General features: G+C 37.4%; 1 protein-coding gene across 1 annotated transcript; it reads right to left on the minus strand.

The window, feature by feature from the left end:
* Nucleotides 1–2,770: 2,770 nt before the first annotated feature.
* plb1 (phospholipase B1) lies at nucleotides 2,771–24,653 on the minus strand. The gene is made up of 42 exons (XM_036593216.1): nucleotides 24,457–24,653; nucleotides 23,500–23,568; nucleotides 23,267–23,330; nucleotides 22,847–22,881; nucleotides 20,376–20,430; nucleotides 20,237–20,288; nucleotides 19,489–19,545; nucleotides 19,336–19,401; nucleotides 19,171–19,241; nucleotides 18,980–19,070; nucleotides 18,697–18,804; nucleotides 17,472–17,540; nucleotides 17,003–17,071; nucleotides 15,521–15,601; nucleotides 15,199–15,259; nucleotides 15,048–15,106; nucleotides 14,767–14,840; nucleotides 14,342–14,385; nucleotides 13,662–13,770; nucleotides 13,483–13,534; nucleotides 13,275–13,355; nucleotides 13,087–13,152; nucleotides 12,560–12,660; nucleotides 12,358–12,439; nucleotides 12,111–12,215; nucleotides 11,731–11,826; nucleotides 10,934–11,005; nucleotides 10,487–10,603; nucleotides 10,275–10,335; nucleotides 9,643–9,701; nucleotides 9,495–9,562; nucleotides 8,547–8,590; nucleotides 7,822–7,921; nucleotides 7,671–7,722; nucleotides 7,381–7,461; nucleotides 6,577–6,642; nucleotides 6,336–6,427; nucleotides 6,149–6,230; nucleotides 5,296–5,400; nucleotides 5,098–5,193; nucleotides 4,026–4,100; nucleotides 2,771–3,402 (listed from the first exon to the last, which is right to left on the minus strand). The coding sequence occupies exons 1-42, from the start codon at nucleotides 24,527–24,529 to the stop codon at nucleotides 3,139–3,141; spliced, it is 3,324 nt and encodes a 1,107-aa protein (XP_036449109.1). The 5' UTR covers nucleotides 24,530–24,653; the 3' UTR covers nucleotides 2,771–3,138.
* Nucleotides 24,654–26,218: the final 1,565 nt, after the last annotated feature.

The following is a 26,218-nucleotide window of genomic DNA, read 5'->3' on the forward strand; positions in this document are numbered from 1 at the left end:
AGGAGCACTATGTAGCTCTACAATGACAGACTGTAGCCCATCTGTTTCAGTGGTCAGGACCCCCACAGGGCACTGGTGTGTTAGTGTGTGTTGCGCTGGTACGAGTGGATCAGACACAGCAGTGCTGCTAGAGTTCTTAAACACGGTGTCCACTCACTGTCCACTCTATTAGACACTCCTACCTTGTCAGTCCACATTGTAGATGTAAAGTCAGAGATAATAGCTCACCAGCTGCTGCACCGTTTGTGTTGGTCATCCTCTAGTCCTTCATCAGGGGTCACAGGCGCTGCCCACGGACTGTTGACTGGATATTTTTGGTTGGTGGACTATTCTCAGTCCAGCAGTGACGCTGAGGTGTTTAAAAACTCCAGCAGCACTGCTGTGTCTGATCCACTCAGACCAGCACAACGCACACTAAACACACGCCATGTCGTTACTGCAGCGCTGAGAATGATCCACCACCCAAATAGTATCTGCTCTGTGAGGGTCCATGGGGGTCCTGACCACTGAAGAACAGGCTAAAGGGGGCTAACAAAGTATCAGAGAAACAGATGGACTACAGTCTGTAACTGTAGAACTACACAGTGCACCCATATGGTCAGTGGAGCGGATAAACATGCACAGTGTTGTGTTATGGCTGGTGGTATAAATGTTATTAGCACTAATAAAACGTGACAATTCAACTTTTAATGGTTTTTCGGAGGTTAATTTTAATTAAAGGAACAACTGTTTCAGTTTGTACTGTTTTACAAGTTATTTACATTTTCAGCTATTGTCTTTGCATTGTTTAATTTTCACCAGTAAGTCTTGGACAGTAAATAAAATGACTATATTTGTGTTGTAGACATTGTGACTCCTGGTTCCCATCACAACCACTGTAAAAAGATCTGAGTCTGTAACTTTCTCTCTAATGAACCACTTCACATCAAACCACTCTGAATGAGTTACCCTTTAATAACATTAATTATTTTGCTTTAATTTTTGCTATTAAGAAACTTGGTGAGGAGCTTAAACTACTCGCAGGTAAAGTGTTGTTAGTGCAATGAAATACTCAAATAGAAGTAAAACAAAAACAACAAAAAAGCAAAAAATTGCTAAATAAAAAAAAAAACGTTCCCTATAAATATGTGTAACTTCTTAGTACATCCAGCATCGATCAGCATAAGAACTGAAGCTTGTCCAACGTGATGAGTATCACCAGCAGCAAAGCTGAACCAAAAGATGTTGAAATGGACACACTTAAAAAAAGATGGTTCTTCAAGGGTTTTTAGTGAAGGAACTGGTTCTATTTAGAATAATCAGTTCTATATAGAACCATTCCAAGCTTAAATAGTTCTTTGCATGGTGAAATGGTTCTCAGATTGATTGAAAAAATGTGTTGTATATGGTTCTATATAGAACATTTTTTTGGTTCCATGTACACCAAAAAGAGTTTTACTATTATGATGTCAAACTTGTAACAATAGACAAACCCTTTTTTGTGATGTATAGAACCATTTGCAAATATACACACTTAAAAAAATGACTCTTCAAGGGCTCTAGAACCATGAACACTCAAAAAACCCTTTGCATGATTAAAGGGTTCGTGTGCATCATGAAAGGCTTGATGGAGAATGTGCTGTAGATGGTTCTACGTAGAACTTTTATGAAAAGGGTTTTAAAAAGCACTAAAAAGGGTTCTGCTCATGTTACGTTAAGCTTGTACCAATAGAAGAATGCCTTTGGGTGCTATACATAATCCTGCAAGAGAAAACAAGAACACTTTCATCATGCAAAGAACCATTTAAGCTTGGAATGGTTCTATATAGAACTCAGGTTTCTAAATAGAATCATTACCTTCACTAAAGAACCCATGAGGAACCATGTCTTTGAGTGTGTATCATATATAATATAGACCGATCAGGCATAACATTATGACCACCTCCTTGTTTCTACGCTCATTGTCCATTTTATCAGCTCCACTTACTATATAGGTACACTTTGTAGTTCTACAGTTACAGACTGTAGTCCATCTGTTTCTCTGCATACTTTGTTAGCCCCCCTTTTACCCTGTTCTTCAGTGGTCAGGACCCCCATGGACCCTCACAGAGCAGGTACTATTTGGGTGGTGGATCATTCTCAGCACTGCAGTAACACTGACATGGTGGTGTGTTAGTGTGTGTTGTGCTGGTACGAGTGGATCAGACACAGCAGTGCTGCTGGAGTTTTTTTGTATACTTGAGTAGTAAAATGTTATCGTTTAAAAAATTTCAGAGCAGTACGAATCCAGCCATTCTGTACGTGGAGCTGAGGACATGGATTATGTTACTACTCAACTCTGATTAGTGTTTAATGTTGAAGGTGTGTCTCATCTTTAATAGATGTGTAAGTTAAAGATTATAGCGTTTTATGGCTGAAATCCCACATACTAGGTTAATATTGAAATAGTATCATATGACAGAATGAAAGGTACATCACTGCTCTGTCACTGAGTATAAAATTCCTGCAATGAAATATATTGTATGAAGCATCTTTCAGTAAAACTCACAATCCCACTGGGTTAACATAATTCACTATGTAAAGAGGCGCTTTATGCATGTCAAAATATGATCTTTAGAGAAGAACTGCCCTCTGTAGGTAAACAGTTGCAATGCAGCAGCTATCAAATAGTGGTCAGTTATGGTGGCTCTCAGACTCGGCACACACCAGACAACAGAAAATCAGTCTTTCTGCTTTTATGACTAGAGTGACCAGTCGTATGGGCATACTGAATAAAAGCGAATGTTGACACTCACTTCAGCAGCTGTCTTTAATTTAAAAAATAATCTCTCATGATGCTCTTTGATTCTGTACAAAATTATGCACTTCTATTCTGTACAAACTAAAACAATTGCACATTTTACATTTTGCTACCCATATAAGGATCAATGTATCTAAAATATGTCGTACATAGGAAATCAGGTGATGAAACAGACAGATGAGCACCGTAAACAGGTAAAACATTTTGTATGGGAACTATGTATATATTTTTTTCTGTATTGATTTTTTCTCCACTCTAACAAGTAAAAGAAAAATATCACAGTATCACCTGTTTTCCTTGTACATTCTAAAGTGAAGCCAACGTGTGAAGGTGTTCTTGTGCATGCATTATAAGATATCTTATAATGGAGTTCCTTTCATCTCCAGTGAACTTAGGTTCTGTTTTTTCTGCCTCTTCCTTCGCTCCCTGCAGTGCATGACAATCCAGGTGGTTGCCACACCGATCATCACGCCGGCCACTGCCAGCACAGCTGCCGTCCAGGAGGGCACATGGTTCTCGTGGTCGTCGGCGGTAAGAGGCATGACGATATCTGAAGTGGTCACCACGAGTCCGGTGGGTTCAGTGGCGAGACTATTCATTCGGGTGAAGATGAAAGGATGCTCCTAAAGGATGCAGACATAAGAGACACTGAAAGGGGTGTAAAGGAGGACAGATGAAACAGGGCTCCCCCCTCAGCAATGGTTTGACTCAATTTTCATTCTTTAGGAAACATTTCAGTGCATTATCTCAAAATGTGATTTAATTATTTTGACAGGAGGAACTATTCACACCATAGAGGAATATGGATTTATGAAATAATACACTCATTAATAGAGCCCTGCTGGTGACATCCCGTATAAATAAAAATAACACGTGGCCATGACTTAGTAAGGTGTGGGAACGAGATCCTAATGCGTAGCCTCAACTTAGTAAGTCGCGGCTGTAACTTAATTACCTCGTTCCCACACCTTACTAAGTTGTGGCCATGTGTTATTTTTAATTATACGCGATGTCACCAGCAGGGCTCCGTACTCATTTTATCAGGAGGGGTGGTGGTTTGGTTTACACATGAAAAATAACCTGAGAATTTTATTTTGGGCAAAAAAAAAGCTCGTACTTTGAATATTATAACACTCAATTACAATCAATTATAACTTTTCAAAATCAATCCAGCTGAATCACCACCTTCAGATCAATACATCATGACCCTGTGGTCTGTGTGGGTTCCTTTAGGGTGTAGATTTACCTCTGAAGGACATTGTATCTTGCTGCGGTCATATGTGAAGTTGTTGTAGTTCTGCTTACTGCCCACAGGCTCCAGCTGCCACAGAGGAAAATGTGCAAGACGTCATTTAAAAGAGCCATCAGCAGGACAATAGTGTGCCAAACTTATTCAGGCTGCTTGTCATAAATTCCTAACGGCAGTTTATAGTACTAAACATAAAATACGGCTTGGAAATTGCCATAAGAATAATGTATTCATGTCATTGTCGTTGTCATTTTTTGGAGAAGCACAAAATGCTCCATAATAAAAGCACCCAGGCTTTAAACCACCATTTCACTTTCACCATTTCAATGTTAGGTGTTCCCTTTTATGAAGTTCTTTGGTTTTAGAAACTATTTGTATGTTTTCACTTTGTATACTCCTAACAACACTCTTGTGTGATTTAATTCATTAGAGAGCAGCATCAAGAGTGCATGTAAGTGCATATGAGCTTGCATACGCTGACTTATGTGCTGACCATACTGTTTCTCAAAACGATGGCCATTTCTGCATGGTCACATTGTGAGGAGAGAGAATGGTGTCCATTATGTTTGTGCATGTGTGTGAGCGCATTTTGTGCATTTCTGTGTGTGTGTGCTCATGTTTTGCAGAGTCATTCATTTCCATACTTATTTTTTAAAATTCCAGTTTAGTTTCAGATCATTTTAAGGGAATTGTTTGGCAATAAACTTACATTAGTTTCCACTTTCCCAGATGCAGCTTTACTCAAAGGCATCACTATCTCCTGAGTACTCACAGTTTGACATAGAACTAATCCTTCATGCATTTATAACACAAAAACTAAACCTTTTTCTCTGTAATACTATTTAGTTTTAGTTCATGTTGAAGTGGATTAGGTTTAGGCTTGTTGTTTTGATTTCATGATTGTGTTTTTGAAATTTTCATTTTTATCACAGTTTATGATTTAATATGTTTTTCACTGCTAGTTTTCATAATATGTTTCACTAATGATAATAACACTGCCGTGTGTGTGTCTGTGTGTGTGTGTGTGTGTGTGTGTGTGTGTGTGTGTGTGTGTGTGTTGCACACTCACCATATTGTTCCAAAGAGCAATAGCCATCTCAGCATGGCCACGTTCAGTGAAATGGAAACAGTCCACTGAGAAGAAGCTCAGGTCTGGCTGTTTGTCCTGCATGACAGAAACGCTGATCATCAATCTATTTCAGAGTTAATAGGTGTGCATCAAATATCTCTCCTGGTTGTAAAGGTGGTGTTAAGGCTGAGCACTGACCTTTCCCATTGGAACTACAGAGTTTTGGAAGAAGGGCTGCAGGACTACAGCGAAGTCGTCACGGTTGTCATAGCGGCCACCGTAGACTAGCCTCTCCGTATTTGTCTGCCACAGAAACATTACTGTCATACAGGGCTCACAAGCTGAGCGCTCGTTCATTTTTGTTTCAGAACATTATGGAGAGAAATTCAGGACATATTCACATTTAATGTGAAAATACAGAGCTGAATTCAAAGTGTTAATTTATCTATGAGGTCAATTATTTTGACTTTAGTTTTTATATTAACTACAGTGTCAGGGCCATGCACTGCCTTCCCGAAGGAGGGCACATTTATAAATGTGAAGACTGGAGAGGAGAAACCTAAAACATGAGATAGACACCAATAAACAAATTACATAAATATATGAAAACAAAGTAGATGTTCTAAATCTCCTAGTTTGTTCAGAACTGAAATGCTAACTGGCACATTAAATACTTAGATAACACCATGTTGGTGTTTATACATTTGTTTTGTGACCCCAGGAACCCAAAGCCAGTTCACAATATTTTGTAATATTACATCTGCAAACATGCATGAGCCAGGTAATCTATGTTTTACAGCCCTTCATCATCTTACTGAAGCGTACAGTGAGTTGTCTCAATAGAAAAACATCAAGGACTGGTTTGAAAACCTTAGAACTACAGTATTTTTTTTTCTGCAAACTCATATAATAGACAGACGCAATCAAATAACAGCTGAAGATGAACTTGGACCGCACACTGAAAGGTTCAGAGTCTCAATGTATGTAGGTAATATATTTATCTATTTACCCATTCATGTAATACACCGTGAGTAATCAATCAGCCACAAACCTGCAATTCTCTGTTGATCCTCTTCATCTCATACATCTCCTCAGAGTTCTCTTCAGGATTCAGGAAACATGGACAAAGGGTCCTGTCTCATAGATACAACACACATGCATTGATGCATTTCAGCTGGACGAAAGGGACGCAAACTATTATTACGTTTATTGAGTAAATAATTAACTGATTAACTTACAGCTGTAAGCTGCATCCGAGGGTGTTCGACTTTACTTTCCGCAGGTCCTCAATCTGCAGAATCTCAACTAAATTTACCAGCACTCTAGGTACCTACACACACACACACATACACACATCATAAACATATAGTAAGCAAGCTTGTTCAGCTTATCCTGAAGTACTGACTTAAAACAGTCCAGTAATGTATTGTGTCCAATGATGCGTTATAGTGTCTCACTGTCATCTGCCATCATGCTCACCTCATTATTCAGCATGTCCAAAGCATCCCTAATGTGTTCTATGTACTTCTTAGGAGAGAGGGAGTCCTGAAAGGTAAAAAAGCAGTAATGTCACAAAAACACACACATAATAATTCTGATGACAAATCTTTTTTGAGTAAATTTCTTTAATCCTCACCATGAACCTAATCCTAACACTAATTCTAAAGGCTTGGATACACTACATGACTTTTAAGGTCCTAAACATGTACAAAAAAGTCTGCATATCTCACAGTATCTGACTGGTTTCTCAGAATTTTTAGAGCGACAGAAATATAACAGCATGGGATCATACACACTACACAGCTTTAAGCTGTTGCTGAACCAAACTTGAACCAAGTCCTTGACCAGTACACACCACTAGATCGTGCTGTTTATATGCTTTTATATGCTCTTATTATATTATATGTTGTTTATAATAAATAAATAAAAAAGGACTATAACTGTAACTGTGAGCCTAATAAGTCTAGCACAAAGGTGAAGGCCCTGAACAAAGAAAAACTACTTTAACTTCTATAAATAAAATGCATATTTTTTGTAGTGAAGACTACTAATGCCATTAATTGCTGTGGTATGAGGATCGTAGTCCTTTAGTACCCCCAGCCCGAATTCTGAGCCAGGCCATATTTTAAAAGGTGTCCACCTGGCTCAGATGTTCACAGCTGGACATATGTGGACTGGCCTAGAGTGACTGAATATCTATGAATCATTTATTTTGTAAATGCTTTTGCGATTTTGGATGTGCAGTGACTCTCCTGCCCATACGCAGGTTAAAGTGTCACTTACCCGATCCTTGCAGTACTGGCACAGATCATTGCCGCCTATAAACAGGGTCACTAGCTTCCAGTCCTGCTCAAAGTCCACACTCTGTCAGAAAGAAAGAGAGAGAGAACAGACAAATAAGGATCAGTCAAATGACAGAGAATACTTATTTGCAATAATTATGGATACAATTAGAGTAATTTAAGTATGAATGGGTTAAATTCTGCATGCAAAACATTTGTGTATTCATATATTTCAATGCTGCTCCAAATTTTTTTTTGTAAGTGTAGTGAGAGGAAAGAGCAGAGGCTTACTGTGTTGCTCCTCAAAGTCTCAATCAGGTCTCTGACCTGCCCAGGTATATCACTGTGAAATGAGAGATGCACTGAGTACATTTGAATCATCTGCATACAGACATGCACGTGTAGATGCATGAGTGATTGTGAGTGCCCATGGATGTTTTACCTTGCTTTGGCTCCACTCACTGCCATATTGAACCCATTAGGCCTCTTGCTGCGTCCTTTCGAGAAGCCAAGCACATTAGGGTTGAACTTCTTCAGGATGTCTGCATGGGGGGAAATAAACATTTATTGTATTAATTTCCATCAAAAACATAATGCTGTTATAATCAAGCCACAAAATGAGGTTTATATAAACATATATGGGAAACAGTCAAGACATAATTCCTCCACATTCAGCAGATTTATATTTTGTCGCTGTCATATAAAAAAACTCGAATATGGTAACTTTACAGAAGAAAAAAGACGTAAAGTTCTTAAATTTTGATATAAGTTACTGCAACAAGATTTTGGACCATTTCTAATGGTCCACTCATTGTGAAATGTTCACAATGGGCCTCATTCACCAACTGTTCTCCACTTAAAAATCCACTTCTGCAGTTTTTACGAAGATCTTGAAATTCACCCATGTTTTCTTTTTTGGGATTTGTTCTTAGGTAAAGAGCACAAAGAAGTGAACAATTCTGCAGTTTAAGATCACGTCATCAATCTGACTTTTTCTTAGGACCTTTCTCAAGAACAAATTTAAGAAAAAACTCAGGGTGATGTTGGTGAATGAGACCCAATGTTTTTTTTTTAAATAATATAAAAATGGACCTACAAGATTTTGATATGACAGTAACAGTATGCAGCACAGTAGCCTTTAAAATAGATAGAGGAGACAATGCTCACTTGGCAATGTGGTGATCGTCTCCAGAGTTTCATCTCCACCAATGCTGTCAATGAAATTACAATGACCATTAGAAACATAGCAGGAGGTGGGAGCCAAAACATGAAGAATGTCTGAGAGTGGACAGGGTCATCCGCACACTAACTGATCTCTGAGACACTGTTTTATGAAAGTTTTGTGATAAGACTTTGACCTAAAACATTATTTTACATATTCATTCACTGGACAGGGTCATCTGCACTAGGAGCAAGTGACGTCTAGATTTGTACAACTTCATTCTGGAACTCAGCAGAATAAAGCTGTTTGCTCCATGAGTGAAAATAGAAGGCAGTAAATAATAGCTTGTCTTTGTTCTATTGTTGTTTTTGATTCACAGAATAATATAACATAACATTTGTATTTAAAACACATACATTTTCAATAATTCAAAGACCTGACTGTGCAGAAGGGACACTACTAGTTCAGGTGAGCTAATGGCCATGAATTGAGGCTTTGCATGTGCTAAAGTTAAACAGTAGCTAGAGGGGAATAAAAGAGTGGAGAATATGGCTGCAGTTCTCAGTTTCAGAATGCTCTGGACACTTATGTGTCTTTCTGACTCTTCTGATACCCGATTTTTCATGATTCGATTACAGCTCTGTAGAAATCTTACATTATACTCTAATTTGATTCAGTTATTTTGGTAATTCAGAACTGGAGAAACTGTCTATATAATAGCGAAATACAGAAAATTGCTTGAGAATTTTTAGGCTCAGATTGATTATTATCGATTGTAGCAGCCCAAATGATATGCTGCTGAATTATTACCTTCAGATTGATGTATTTTTATAACCCTATTAAGAAGGGCTTGATGTTAGATAAAAACAAACAAGCAGTGTATCTAATCCTGAGGACTGGAATTTACAACTGTAATAAGAACGTTTATATGAGACAGAGCCTCAGGCTCTTACCTCCAGGACACGCCTCTCTCCTCATTAAGCAGCTGCAGGATATTCTGGGCTTTTGCACCAAACCCAGCCTGAGAGAAATACAGTGTGTGTTAGTAGTGCGACGCACAAACACACCCTCTGTACTACACACACATATTCACACACTTACAGTGATTGAGTCTCCCAGAGAGGCAACCACCTTAAAGTCACCTGGCCGCAACTTGTGAACTGAAGAAAGAGAATATCTTCATGATACTGTACAGCAAAACATATGAACACTCACTCATGGTCACTCATAGACATGGTAATCCCTGGTTCCTATCACCACTACTGTAAAGAAATCTGAGTCTTTAAGTTTCTCTAAGAGAAACCATTTCACATCAAACCACTCTGAATGAGTTTGTTTACATCTCGACAAGTGAATGACTGAATTTTAGAAACATTGGTGGAGTTCCCCTGTAACATAAATATAAAATTTGGAAACATAACATTTCTACAGTCACTATAAAGTACTCCTCTACTCTTATGGCTATTATAACTATAAAACCAAAGCCAAAAGGTGGAGAGTGCAAGAGGTTAATTTCATTCCAAAGTTTATTCACTTTTCACTTTGACTTTTATGACTTTGTTATCCAACACCTCAGATAACAAATGTATAAAAGTCCAAATAAATGCAATTACACTTCGGATTTGTCATGCCTCTCCCTTTATTTTTCAATCCTTCAGCTCGTGGGGTCCCTCTGTATTCAACACTCTTTGTCATAAAATCAGAATAAATGCAGTTGAATTTCTTTGTCTCACCTGATGTAGGTACAATATCTGAGGGTGCCGTGAGTGTGCATGCGAAATCACTGCCCCAGTTCTGTGAACACAAGGCAAAACCAAGTTAGAGCTCAAATAAGGAATTAGCATTCAATACAAGCACAAAGTATTAATTGGACTGGCACTGGTGTTCAATACAATGCATGCACTGGAATAACAAAAGGTGGATGACAGAGCTGTTGGCTGCTTACCGGCGGAAGAGTTGCTGACGGAACAGTTACAGGTGGAACGGTTACTGATGGAGCAGTTGTGGGCGTGGCTACATACACAGATTTACTGTTCCCATAGGTTGTAAAATAGTGAGTGCTCTACAGAGGAAAATGAGTACATTTAAAAATTAATAAATTTTTACTTTACAATTTTACTTGTTTACTTTGTGTACGTGTTTACAATTCAATTTCATTTCCACTTTCATATAACACAATTAACCCCTTAACAAGCCATAGGCCTGCCGGTGGGCCCAAAGTTTTATTACTACTGTTACTACTACACTACTATAACCTAAGAATGGCTCCATTAGTTTGCATTGAAGTCCCTGTTTAACCTGGATTGTTAAGGGGTTTGCCATTTGACAATGACATTAAGTGACCAGTGACATTGTGAAATAAAAATTAAAAACATTTTTAAAATCAGCTTACACTAGAGGGGCACTTCGCAGAAACGCCTGCCTTGAAGTCCAGAGAGGTTGTTTTACTGCTCACAGAATCCAGCTGATAAACACAGACATCATGATACATTTATAACACAATGAGACTATCATTTATATTCAATCAAAATGCATAAAGTGAGATATTTATGTTTGTTTTGTATTTTAGTATTTAAGTAGGCAGTCATGCTGACAGTGATTTTATACACTTCTAATGCACTAACACTGAATTCTTTCTGAGTTATATATTTACTTGATCTTCTATACAGGTCACCAAATGCATACTGCTAGACCATTTCATAATATTTTGAGCTCATGTAAAAAGAGATATAGAGGCTATAAATACTACATATCTATCACAATGTCATAATACAATGGAAGTGGACAATGCACAAAACTCAATATTAGGGATGGACAATGGACAGATATTTAGATTTGATGGATATCAAACAGTTATTTGATGAGGTATGTATCATGCTGTGGAAGAACAGAGCATTTAGTTGAGTAAGTGGACTACTGTGATCTGTTTTTTATTTATTTTATCGCATTTTTAACTGTCTATGAATAAGTGTTATGTGTCTGTGTAATGCTAACCCATATAGATGTAGTTCCAATTTCTACATTTTTTTATTTTTTTAGGTCTCTTTGCAGTGGGTTTGGTGTTCTTTAAGTACTGACAATACTGACAACAATTGTGACATAACTGGTCACAATAATGTAGGAGTGGGCAATATGGCAAAAAATACAATATCTTGATTCTTGAAAACAATACAGTGGTATGGGACTCACCATATTGTTCCAGAGAGCTCGAGCCATTAGAGCCTGAGACTTCTGACTGAGATGGAAACAGTCTGGAGCAAAGAAGGAACGGTCAGGCTTTCCATTCTAAGAGAAGAGAAAGAAAGAGACGATACAGAGTGAGAAAGAGAAAGAAATGCATATTTTTACTAGAAGACCAACCAGCATATGTTATCTGCTTTCAACATCAGATGACATCATGTAGTTAGGATTGATTCATGCAATTCATTAAAGAAACACTGCAACAAAAATGCATAATGTGAAGAAAGAACAATTGTGTGTTGGTAGAGATGTCCAGCGAAATTTATAGCTCTTTAAATAAGGACATACATAGTCCTGCAGGTTGAACAAAATATGAGTGGTATCTTTACCGACAGCAGTGGGAGCACCACGTCTCTGATAAATGGCTGCAAGACTACAGTGAAGTCAGAGCGAGTGTTATAACGGCCGGAGTTCACCAGGTTCCTTGTTGAGGTCTGAGGAGCACACACATGCACATAAACAGCCCTTTTAGTGAACTATCATTAGCCTAGCATTACTATTTTCCAGTAACACAAATCGCTGGTTAATTAACATATTCAGATTACTATATTCTGTTGGTGACAATCTCCTGCCCACCTGATATGCTCTGTTTATATTCATTAAGGCCTGCAGCTCCGATGATCCCTCCGCAGGTTTTACCACACAGGGACATATCTCACTACATTACACAGGGAATTAAGGAACAAAACAATTAAGCAACACAAAATAATTTAACACAGAACTGGAAAAATGGCTTTGATCTGACAGAGAAAGTATCATAGATTTCACATTCACTCACTTGATGAGCCAGGTCGGGCATCCGAGACTAGAGTCCTGGTGTAGCCGTCGCAGTGGAATTAAGTAGAAGACCTCCACCAGGTTCACCAGAGCACGAGGCACCTACACAGACAGAGAGGGCTTACATACGTATTCACAGACACACACTCACATACACTGCCATATAATGACGTATGTCTCACAGAAACTAAATTAATAGATTGAATTTTGTCATATATCATATACAAAGTTCTGTCATATCTTCATTAGTAAACTAAACAGTAAACTAAAGCATTCTACCAGGTCATTTCCATAATTTGGGCTCAAAAAAGAAAAAAATTACTATACATATACATTTATTCAAATGTTTTAGAATAGAGATGGAAGATGCACAATATTCAAATTTATGGACAGATGTTTAGATTTCGCTGATATTTCATGAGGAGTTTACGATACGATAAAATATTATCATATCACTCATCCCCATAATAACAATAAAAAATTGGCATATAGGCCATGACTATTCAAAAACATTCAAATATCTCCTACCTCGTTGTGTAAAATGTCCAATGCATCACGGATCCGATTGGCAAAATTGGTAGCAGAGTAATAGGCCTTGACAGTGACAGAACACAATGAATAACACATTAATAACAATTAATTACACATAACACTTCCACCAGATCTACTTGCTTAATCCCTAGTTAATAAAATATGTGAATGAAAACTTGCTGTACCGTGTTGGAGCAGTAGGCACACAGATCATTTCCTCCGATGAAGACAGTGATGACCTTCCAGTCATTTTGGAAATTAATGCGCTGTAAGAGTGAAAAAGAGAGCGAGAGAGAGAGAGAGAGAGAGAGAGAGAGTGAGAGAGGAATCACATAATGATTTACCACCCTATCTACATGTGTATGTGTGAGTGCAAGTCCATTATTGTCTCACCGAGTCGCCTTTCATTCTTGTGACGAGGGCTCTAGCCTGAGTGACCAGGTCTCTGAAGTAGATCAACGTTTTTAATTATTAAATGAGCTTTTACATCATACATCACACATAACAATTCATCCAATCATCCATTCATCCATTCTTGCATTAGTTCAGCTGTAATAAGAAGAGGTACTGACTCGCTCTTGGCTCCCGCCACAGCCTGGTTTAGAAAAGCTTGTGTAGAAGTGGCTTTGCCCTCCCCCGTAGAGAAGCCAGTGAGTGAAGGGTTAAACTGTCTCAGTATATCTAAACAACAACAAGAACACACACCAGAGTTACTCTACTCCTCTTCTAAGGGTCCTCAGAAGCAAGACACAGTTCATTCAACTCATCAGTTCCTAATTCAGTGCAGTACTGTGGCCTTCTTATGTGAAGAAATGAAGAAATGTAAACACTGATGAGCCAAAATTTTACGACCACCTGCCTAAACGTCCTCTGTGTGCCGTCAGCTCTGACCCACCGAGGCATGGACCAGTGTAGAGGTAGCAGAGTAATATCCAACTCTTGACATGCGTTGTTCTTATGAAATAATCTAAATTATTTGCTACATCTGTCAGTGGTCACAATGTTTTGGCTCATTGGTGTATCATTCAACACAACAAAGTCAGGAAACAGCTAGGAAAAAATAAGCAGTGTGAAAAAGTGACATAATATCCCAGATTAAGGTGAGCCCAATATTAAGCCAGTATCAATCAGTGGTTAAAAATGTTACCACTGCAAAGACAAATCAATCTACTACAAATAATGTCATAAATCTGTGGAGCAAAGATCTTCAGCATCTGCATCAGTGTTATGTAAAGTTTGCTGTTGTACGTACTTGGTAAAGTGGTTACAGATGAGAGGCTGCTGTCACCTCCGATGCTAAAGAAAAGGAAAAAAAAAAACAATAAAAAATACAGATAAAGAAGTCTAAGCAATTTTACCCAAACCTTTTCTGTAATTATTTTGCTAACTTCTTTTCCTGATTTTTATCAATCTCTTTAGTAAGCACACTGTTGGCAGTTATTACAATGTGAGTAGCAAACTAATGACCTTGAAATGCTTTGAAAAAACAGTTAAAAAAATGTAGAAGACAAAAAATTCTGTATTATATATTTATTATATTTTACATTTTAATCCTTCAATAATTGCTTTTCAATCTACATGCAGAGGGAGTGTTCCATGAACAGAGATTCTGGTTCCAGATTAGCCAGTTTCGGTAATGCAGTAATAGTGTAGCAGTGTTAGGCATCAGAGCTTTACCTCCATGACAGGCCACGATATTCTTTCATAACATCCAGGAGGTTGTTCTCAGCTGCACCCACTCCATTGGCTGCCTGTTTTCAACAGAAGAAGTGACATTACAAACCTGTTTTAGTAGTTTTCTTTAGAAGCAGTAAATGACTGTGGTATCTCCAGTCATGATCTGGAGCTGGTAGTATTATGTACTTTACATTATGCGCTGACTCAAGTATAATTCTATTCACTCTCCTAAAGCTGCTCTGCGCCGGATGAGTGAGTGTCATAAATGGGGAAAGGCTCACCGTAAGAGAGTCTCCTAATGCTCCCACCACTTTGATATCTGCAGGTCTCAGGGCATGGACTACAGTAATAATACAGAGGAAAAATATGAGAATAAATCCCATTATGAAAGGTGTGTTTTGTGTATGTTTTTGGGGTGAGAGTGCCATTTACCTGAAGTAGGAACTGAAGAAGATGGACTCTTGTGTGTGCATGACAGACTAGTGCCCATCAACTGAGACAATACAATCACAAATGAGATACACATTTTCATGAGTTCAAATAAAATATAAACACAGAAAAAGAGACAGAGAAGTAGAAAGAAAGCAAGAGAAAGAGAGAGAGAGAGAGAGAGAGAGAGAGAGATTTAGACAGGCAGGCCCAGACAGAAGATACAATGTACTGAACATTTATTACAATAATAAATACACCTATATTATGGACTGACAACATATAACATTTTTTTCCTTTCATAGGGGGACAGTCAGGGACTCACAGGAGTTGGCTGGGATTCAGTGTTGTGTGTTGATTCTACTTGGCTGTTTGAGTTACGGTGTGTTAACAGGTACGGCCTCTCCTAAAAAGGGACACACACACACACAGAAATAAACACTGAAATGAACTATGATAATATCAAATTTTACATGTTAATAAAGATCTAATGCAATAAATTAATAATTATAAAACAAACGTGATCAACTGCAATTAGCTACAAAAAATGCCATTATTTGTAATTAATTATTTTAAGTGTTTGACAGTCCTAAAATAAATAAATAAATAACATTTATGACAACGCTTACACATTTCCAAACTGAAGTATATAGGCTGGTTATGGTCTTACAGCACTGTTTTTATTCATTTACAGAGATACATAAAATACTACTACTGCTACTACTACCACTACTACTACTACTAATAATAATAACAATCGTCATCATAATCATCATCATAATCATCAACATTATAATTATTATAATAACATTTATTTATATAGTGCCTTTCCAACGCTCAAGTTCGCTTAACAGAATATCAAAGACAGGCCAAACATGAAGCCAACACATTAAAAAAAAAATTAAGTTTGCACAACAAAATGAATCTTAGTGTCAATTTCCACTAGCTTTGTCTTGTTTACTTAACTTCTGTAAATAACTAGTTACACTGACTGACATTCTGTTGTCTAAAAGAAATATTTAATTGCACTAACACAAGAATGTCTGTTGTCCTAAGAAACACAACTAGTAAAAACTCTATGAGTCATAGCAACTTTTCTCATCTACATTAGATTTATGGCATTTGGCAGATGCTTTCATCCAGAGTGATGTAAGGTTTTAACCATGTTACAGAGATAGAGTAATGTAGTGCTGTAGGCATCTTGCTCAGGGACTCTTTTTGATGTAGCATGGTATTTTTGCTCAAGTAGGGAACTGAACCCTGCCATGTGATGGGCAGTAGTGTTGACCACTAAACTATGCCGACCCCTCATACGATGCAATACAGATATTGACACACTAAAGACAGGCATCTGCTTAATCAACTTGATGAAAAAAAAGTTCAAAACTTAATTCAAAAATAATTTACAAATCACATGGCCTGACTTCAGCATGTCAATATCTTTATTTAGCACATGGAGTGTAACGTACATCCTGCATTAAATGACCAAGTGTTGTATTTTGAAACCAATTATGCAGGGATTGGTGTAGCACAGTGGGTAACACTGCTGCTGGCCGCAAGGCACATAAGAGTTTGATTCTATGCTATAGGGAGGGGGTGGGAGCACATGGGTCTTACACTCATAAATCATAAAATTAACACACACATATTGTTCTGTTAATATTACTTCTCACCCAGTAATCATAAAATAGGACTTGTATGAGATAAAGATGAAGGTCACACTGCTAAGAATGCATGTACCCCAAAACATAATCTCATCCGTAATCAAAGGCTTAAGGTTATTGCCCGGTGAAGGTGTCTCACTCACCTGAGACGGACAGGGAATACTGACAATGTCCAACCCCTCCTGATCAGACTTGGCCTCCATTGGCTGCAGCTGGAAAAAACACAATCATGATTGGTTGGACACAGAAGTGATATCTTGTATCAAGCACTACAGTTTAGTCTAGGCAGATGGCCAGCAAGATTACATTATCTAAATATGAGGCCTGAAGCTGAACGAGTCTGAAAAAAACATAAAATTTGCTCAGATAAAAATTCATATCCTTTGCTCTGCTATCTTATCAGGGATCTATCAAATCTGTGCAATCAGACGGGAGAGTCTTTATCGCTGAGGTGTTTCACAAGTGCCTTGTCACATGACAGAGAGACAGCTATTCGTGCCCATGACTACAGTATACTGTTTATGTGTCAACTCATGCTGATCAGCAAAACAAATCTGTTTACAACATTCTTGCGTTCATCTGTTTGTCATTAACTGTGTGACATTAACTCACCAGTTTTGTCCACAGCTGAATGAGCGTCTCTGATAAATGTGATGAGCCAGTCACATCATCTGTGTCATTCTGCAAGAAAGAATTATCATATTATATATATATATATATATATATATATGTATATACACACATGTATATATTTCTGGAGGAGCATTTGAAGAGGACCTTAAGTGAATCTTCAGTGTCAAGTGACCAAAGTCATATAAAGCTTTTTTCCCAGTCAGTAAGTAAACATTTACATTACGTTTACAGGGACGTTTACAAGGTGTTTTACGATATATAAAAACTAACTCCCTGCCTTTCAGCAAATCTACAATATAGAAAGAAACAAACTCCTATTTTATGAGCAATAAGGCTACAATAGTTTTTGAATAACTCTTTAAAATTTATATTGTCGGTAAGTGTGATTTTGCCTGTAAAACTACTTCATTAGAATAAATACAAAAACATTTTTTTCTTCAAAAGAAAAGAGCAGTTAGAAGAACAGAGACATGGATCCTCTCTTCCTCGATGCAGCTCCACACACTTTGTCGACTAGTTAAATTCCAGCAACAGCACACCTGATTTAACTTAATAAAGGACTGATTAGCCCAACTGTTCATCTTTATATGTCGCATACGCCTTCATTTATAAAAACGTACTTGAATTTCATACTAAACATGTTCTTAGGAAAATTCTCAGCATTTGCACTTGAATAATTTCTAAAAATGAGTGTACATTAGAACATGCAATATGCACGCTGCATGCAAAGTGCAACTGAATCATTTTTTAAACATAAAATAAAGAATTTATAGACTTGACTGTACATTATTTAAAACTTTCTAACTTCATTTAAATTGGCATATCACTGTCCATTAATAAAGCATCTTCATTTTTTTATTTTTATTTTTCTACATCATTTGAGCACAGCAGCTGTCCTTTACATTGTGTGAAAGTTCATGATTTCACAATTTTTAAAAGAATATATTAGGTTTAAATCAAGTTTTATTTAAAATAATTTAAATTTTGACCTTTAATGACCATGAATTGTAAATTGCTACTGTGTGTTGGAGAAGGATTCAACCTATGTCTTCTACAGAACTCTGTACAATCTTGTAGGTGCTTTAATGCCTGTAGCATGATGGAAACGCTACTATTAAAAGTTTATATTTCAGGTTGGAACTTTGTGTTGATCTACAAACATTTCCACACCATGTGTTTCCATGTGTTTTTGAATTTGACTCACTGAATTGCCTGAGGAGTCAATGTATGTTGGACTGGACTGCAGCACAACACTGAAATCTTCTCGATTACTCCACCAGCCACGCCTCTGCAGTAGAGCGCCTAGAGACTCCTACACACACAAACACACACACACACACGTACGTTTTATACACAGTCTGGAATACATATGTACATTAATTTACTAAGAGCACTCACAAACACAGACACCACTGAGAAAGCCAACAGTAAAAGACAGAAAAAAATGCATGAAGTAAAAGAGGTGAATAGATCTATCTCTAAAGTACCTGTAGAACAGTCATAAGTACGGCTCTCTCAAGTCTGTGCCAGTTCTGTGTCCTTGCACTAAGCTCCTCTTCTTGCTGACACTGAGAAGCTCTACAAGCACAGACACACATACAGACACACAGATTGTACCAGCATTTTAATTCAGTGCACTCAAAATCAAAAACATTTGCTTCAAGAGACAAAAACTCACCCGCCATGTGAGTCAAACACAGCATCTGCATGCCCACCCCAAACCACGACATGAACCAGAGCACGACCCAACTACAGAGAGAAAGGGAGGATGGTTGTTGCTCTAATAAACTTACAAATCACTCATTCAATGACTGAATCTTTCTATGTGTGTTATTCTCTTTACCTTCTCATGCAGTTTGTCCAGAGCCTCCTCCACTCTGTACACAGCTGAGTCGACTGCTGAACTGACCTAAAGGACAGAGAAGAATTTAATGCACATTCTTCTACCTTGTATGGTGCATTTTGTAGGGTGATGTGATCAGTTGGTGGATCCGACCTGGCCTGGGCAGATGCTAAGCTCATCCACTGGTACAAAGAGAAGGAGCAGCTTCCACTAGGAGTGGAAAGAGAGAGAGGTTGCATTATTAGGCTTCATCAATCAGCTGATGAGTTGAATTAGTTGTATTAGAGTAAATGATGGAGACATTCCACGCAATGATCCACCATGTGGCATTTCACAGGAGAATTCCACAGCTTAGCCAGACAACTTAAGCTCAAATTCAAGTCAGTCCATTACACAGACATGAAATCTCATGAGCAGTAAAAAAGGTGACCAATCCACTGTGGCAGGGTCGCATCATGTAGAATATTTCTACAATATTTCCGCCCGCTAAATACGGCAACTGGCTCCAGCAACCCCCGCGACCCAGAAGGATACGCGGCTTAGAAGGTGCATGGATATTATGAAACTGTCTTTGAGAACTGTGATATTATAGTTTTGCCATAACGCCCACTTACCATACCAAGGTCAAAAGGTCGATGTGTTTGATTTTTGACATCTTTGTTTGAGACCCCACATCTATTACAGTATATATAGTACACTATATATAGTATATATAGTTTAGTATAAACACAACTATTATAAATCATTCTAAAAAGTTTGCCGTTGTTTTTGGCTTAAGTTATCTTGCTATTGAGAAATCTTGCTTTGTGAAATACCCCTAAGGTCCCTGACCAAGGAACACTGGTACAACAGCAGCCATGTCCAGTGATACCTTACAAAAGTAAACACTTTTGTGTCCTACCTCATTATTGTTGAGGGACAGGGCAGGATCCTCAGCTTCTTTCAACAGGTTGCTGCAATACCAACACATAAAACACACTAAAGGCCCCATTCACTAGGAAAGGAGTGAGTACGTGCATATATGTGCAGGGTTTTTTTACCTCTGTTCTGGCAGCAGTGTGGTCACATCAGGATTAAAGCCAGACAGAATATTTGCTGGAGGGAGACGGGGAAGACCTTAGATGTCAACTTATGCTTTCAAATCAAATTAAATTTACTAAATACAGTGCACATATACATATACATGTTGATCAAATACTATTGCAACACCTTAAAATGGTTTCAATAAGCAAACAAATAACAATAACAGCAATACCTACAGTATCTCATAACACAGTAACTTGTAATAATTAAATAACAGATCCAAAGTTTTCCAACTACACATCCAGGGCTGGCATTGATAGCCTTGGATTTCTGATAGTAAGCCATACAGGTTTGATAACCCTATCACAAACAGTAGTGGAGTGGACAATAGTATCAGACCATTAGAGCTTGATTGATTCCAAACATGCAGGTTAGCCTGAGTTTATTCAGATAAAACATTATCACCAGGCACAAACACCAACCAGCCATAATATTAATACCACCTCCTTGTATCTACACTCATTGTCCATTTTATCAGCTCCACTTACCATATAGGTGCACTTTGTAGTCCTACAATTACAGACTGTAGTCCATCTGCTTCTCTGCATACTTTGTTAGCCCACATTTACCCTGTTCTTCAATGGTCAGAACCTCCACAGGACCACCACAGAGCAAGTACGATCATTTTCAGCACTGCAGTAACACTGACATGGTGGTGGCATGTTACTATTGTGCTGGTATGAGTGGATCAGACACAGCAGTGATGCTGTAGTTTTTAAACACTCCACTCACTGTCCACTCTATTAGACACTCCTACCTTGTTGGTCCTCCTTGTAGATGTAAAGTCAGGGACAGTAGCTCATCTGTTGCTGCACAGTTTTTGTTGGTCATCCTCTAGTCCTTCATTAGTGGTCTCAGGACCACTGGCTGGATATTTTTGGCTGATGGACTATCTTCAGTCCAGCAGCACTGCTGTGCCTGATCCACTCGTACCAGCACAACACACACTAAAACACCACCACCACCATGTCAGTGTTACTGCAGTGCTGAGAATGATCCACCACCCAAATAATACCTGCTCTGTGGTGGTCCTGTGGGAATCCTGACCACTGAAGGACAGGGTAAAAGGTGGCTGTAATTGTAGAACTACACAGTGCACCTATATAGTAAGTGGAGCTGATAAAATGGACAATGAGCGTAGAAACAAGGAGGTGGTTTTAATGTTCTGGCTCATCAGTGTATATTACTAACTGAGAATAATAAAAACATTCAGAACTACAATGGTGTTATTGAGGATTTATGAAAATAAGCAATATATTTTGTAAGGTCTGTTCTACCACTCAAATCCGAGCATGCAGCAATACATCACAATGCTTGTATAATGCCAGACAGATTAACTTTATCAACACAGAAACGACTGTGAGGCCTTCATGAGCTCGATATCAATACAGATCAAGTAGGCAATTAGCTAAACTCCATTATATTAGATAAATGCACATCATACAACACCAATTTTTTCATGATTTTTTAAATAAAAGACTTTGATGTAGTATACAAAAAGTGTGTAAAAGTTTCAAAACATACTCTTCATTCTAAAGTCCATAAAATCCATAAAATCCATAAAAGGAAACTAAGCTGCAAAAACAGCCTGTTTCGAATTCACTATTTTTGTGATGTCACAAAACCAGTATGGCTATTTATATATCCACCTCTAGCAGTTTAGCTCCTCCTAATCACGGCAAAGTTATAAAAAGTGTTTCAGCCTGGACTGCTTTTTGAATATAGCACAAGACAGAGCAGCCAGTCAGAATGGTTCCTTTAGATATAGCAGTCTTTAATGTACAGTAACAAGAACAATTCTATACTCTATAAAAAAGACAGTTCTTCAAGTGTTCTTGGTTCTATTCAGAACCATGAGTTTTATATAGAACAATTGCATGCTTGCATGGTTCTTTGCATGGTGAAATGGCTCTTAAGATTGATGGACAATGTAATGTATATGGTCCTATATAGCAACAAAAATGGTTCTACTATTGTTACAACCTTGAAACTGTAACAATAGCATGCCTTTTGGTGCTATGTAGAACCATATTCAAAAAGGCTCTTTATAGAACTATATATAACACCTTTTCCATCAATCTAAAGAACAATTTCACCATGCAAAAAAAAACATTTAAGCATGAAATGGCCCTATATTGAACTCATGGTTCTGAATAAAACCATTCTCTTTACTAAAGAAGCATCTTTTTAAAGCAAGGATAGAAAACGGTCACGTAAAAACAAAATATGACTGTTTTGAATATACATAAAACCAAATATCACTGGACCCCTGGAACGAAAATAAAATAAAAAAGAGCAATGTTGAATATAGGCCCTTTTTAATTACAAACGTTTGTAACTTTTTTTGCCTGAAAACTAGCGCAAATGGTTGTTTAACATGTACATATTATTTACATAACAGTACAAGTGAGTAGAAGTAAAGTCTTACCAGAGAGTCCGTGCAGAATTTTAGCTTCATCAGACCTGGTCATGTGCAGCAAATGACAACAAATACAATTATCATTCTAAATGGACATAAAATCTTTCTACAATTTCTGCATATGTGAGATTTTAGCATGATGGTTTCATGCTAGACTAGACCATAAAACAACAACAGAAAATGATCAATAAGTAAATAGTTTTATAATTTATAATAACATATACATATGAAAAACAAGGTTGATCTCAGTATTTGAAGTGTATTTCAATTAAGATGTTATTTTACTCAACTTAGCATAGAGTTTGATAAGAAAATCAACCCAACTGTTTACGTTTTCAAAGATCAGTGCTTCAAGGTTACTTGAGGCAAATTAACACCTCAGATCTTTTCATGAGACATTCTTAGAGCAATTTTGGAGCCATACTGTACCTGTGTGTAGTGGACAGTCCGAGAGCAGACACCACTGACACATCTCCAGGGGTCAAGGAGTGGACTGACGTGGACAAAAGGGTTCATGTTACAGCTCAAGTTACTGATAAACTTTGTGTAGAGTGGTTAGCGCCTTTCAAACAGTCTGAGATTCCAGATTGAAATATGTGAAACAGATCCTGAGTGCTATCTGCTTAAACAAGTAAGGTTCAATTTTGTTGATTAAGACTCACCAGAAGAAGGCAAAGAAGTCGAGGGTGGAAGAGGCTCAGCACAAAAGGCAGCAGACTGACTGCTCCTCTCTGGAAAACAACCGAACAGCTAATTGACCCTGTTTGCAATGCTTGAAAGTATATTTTGATACAACAGTGGCATAAAAAACTGAAAAAAGCATCAAAAGTAATCAGTTTAGACAGATGTGAAGACAAGCGCACATCCTCTACAGAGAAGACACATTTTAATGCACAATTACTGTGTGTTTACTGAAGTTAACATGCAGGAAATATGGCCTGTGCAAAAATTGCAGCATATTTTTTATTTTATTTCCTCTAATATGTTGATCTCAGCAAATAAACAGAAATTGTGCACTGAAATTTGCATAAAATTGCCCTGTATAAAGTTGTTTCCTGTAGACATGTTAACTTATTTTCACTTAGAAAATCAACAAAGCATGTTGAATCTGACAAGGACCTTTGCAAAGAACTGTATGTTCATAGTAAAAGATGAAATTGAAAGTTTAAAATGAAGTTTGCAAAAATGTTCATACTCAACCATATAAAAACCTGACTACCCTTAACATAATGTATTCTGTACTGAAAACAATGTAGTACCTCTATCATCAAACTCTATTCACAAAACATCATACCTTCAAAAACTCATTAAGGACTAAAAATATGTTGACATTAATTAAATTAACTGTGTTGTCTTTAAGTAACTGATTTACATAAAGTGGTATATTGTCAATGAATGAAAACAGCTTATTTTGATCCAAAGCGTATTACATTCCAATAAAATACCCATCAACGTTTGAATTTTATGTTGAGGCAACAAAGTCTGTGTATTCTGACTCTACTCTGTTTGACTGAATGGAAATGTGTGGCATAATTCAATTAAGTTCATACAACAAATTTTTTGAGTGTATTCAATAACAATCTGGACAGTCTTCTAGCTGTAGAAAGACGTCTGAATACCTGGACACGAAGAGACGAGAAGAATTAGCACAAGCAGCTGAGCAGGAGATGTGGAATGAGCCTGTGTTCCCATAATGAAGACGTCCACCTGAGTGACTTTCTCTATCACCAGCTCAAAGCACCGCTCATGTGTCCTGTCTTGTTACTGGGCACACCTGGGTACCTTTGCTACTCTCACACCCGCTGCTGTCTCACTATAAATATTATAACTCTCAGACCCACCCCCTGCCGGTGTGTGTGCTTGAGGAGCCTTAAAAGGTTTGGAAAAAATCTAATGATGGCAATTGAGCAATTTTATTGTTTCACTTTTATGCCTTTATCAATAAGTAACATATTAGGTCAAGGAAAGTATCAATTCAAAAATAATGATATTAGAAAAGATAATGGCCCTTATTCTGCAGAGTTGCATAAAAAAGAGCCCAGATTTTACCGTGTTTAATGATCTATAAGCTATTCCTGAAACTTCTGTATGATGTGGAAACAGGCAGAGATTTAAGAGCAAATGATCAGCCTCAGTGCGTGAAATCAAGCGCCAATGTACAGCATCTCATTTACAGAGCATTTACATGAAGCATGCAGTACTTCATGCAGATGTTTTACTGGAGAGCAAATAAAACAACTGCATTCAGTCTGAGGTTGAGCAATGAGTGCGCTGCTCCCCCTACTGCCCAAAGTCTGTACTGTTAAGATTACAATGACTGGAAAGAATGAAACATGAAATAAATAAAACGTCTTAGTTTTTTAAAACGTTACAATAAGGTGATTGAGTGAAGAGACTATTATATAAAGTTTATAAAATATTATATAAAAAACACAGTATTCTTGTAAAATGTCTCTGCACTAGCTGTGTTTTGTAGGTAATACGTCTTTAAATGGAAGATGGAATAGTTTATATCAATGTGCCTGTACAAGAAATACATTCACTTTTGTTCTATATTGCCATATACACACGTTTTGGATAGTTTTTTTAGGTTGTTAAACTATTACGCTCAAATTTACACCTACTCCAACTAGACATGAGTTTAATCGTACAAACATGAAAAATAATGGCAAAGATAAAATTGATGAATAACAAGAGTGTGAAATGTGCAGTCGGACTTGAATGAATGCAGCTTTGATGAATAACGACCAACGTATTTTGTTCTCAAAGGGCATTCGATTTTGGCTTGGATTTGCAGCTGATCTAAATTACACTTTGCCTCAAATACACGGCCGGAATGTGTGTTTTTAATTTCCCACACTTACATAGTACTCGCCCCTTATTTCATAAGGAGTTTTATGGTAAATCACTATTTCTTAATTACCACACAAAAAATCTGTTTTGGGTGCAGTTAAACTATTTTTTCCATCAATAAAACTTTACATCAACACAAATAAATATCAACAGAAATATATACATGTAAATATGTGTAAATATACTCTTTCAGAACTAAAGCTATTGACAGTAAAAAGCTGCGCACTGAATGACAAAGAAGATCACCAGTTCTGAGGCACAAATGTATGCAAGAACTACTAATGTTGACACTGATTCTAGAGTTTTGAGTCCAAGTCAGGAATGGCTGCAAACACAACAGACAATTTTTAATAATGATATTCAAACAATAGCACTGCAACCAGTAAGATGCACAGTATCAATATAGCTGCCATGAATATCAGTATCATGAGTAAAAAGAGAGAGTGCTCTGACAATTCCTACAATTCCAACAATGACTTTGAAGAGGATTTTCACTGATTTTCTGAAAATGTATTCATAATTAAATTG

The sequence above is a fragment of the Colossoma macropomum genome, unplaced genomic scaffold, assembly GCF_904425465.1.
Source record: "Colossoma macropomum unplaced genomic scaffold, Colossoma_macropomum, whole genome shotgun sequence".
Taxonomy (NCBI): Eukaryota; Metazoa; Chordata; class Actinopteri; order Characiformes; family Serrasalmidae; genus Colossoma; species Colossoma macropomum.

Coding starts and splice junctions, on each gene's coding strand:
- plb1 (XM_036593216.1), bottom strand. CDS start 24,529: ATGGGAACACAGGCTCATTCCACATCTCCTGCTCAGCTGCTTGTGCTA. Junction 22,882..23,266: donor GGACTGTCCACTACACACAG/GTACAGTATGGC, acceptor GCACATGACCAG/GTCTGATGAAGCTAAAATTC. Junction 19,546..20,236: donor TGTCCCTCAACAATAATGAG/GTAGGACACAAA, acceptor TTCCACTCCTAG/TGGAAGCTGCTCCTTCTCTT.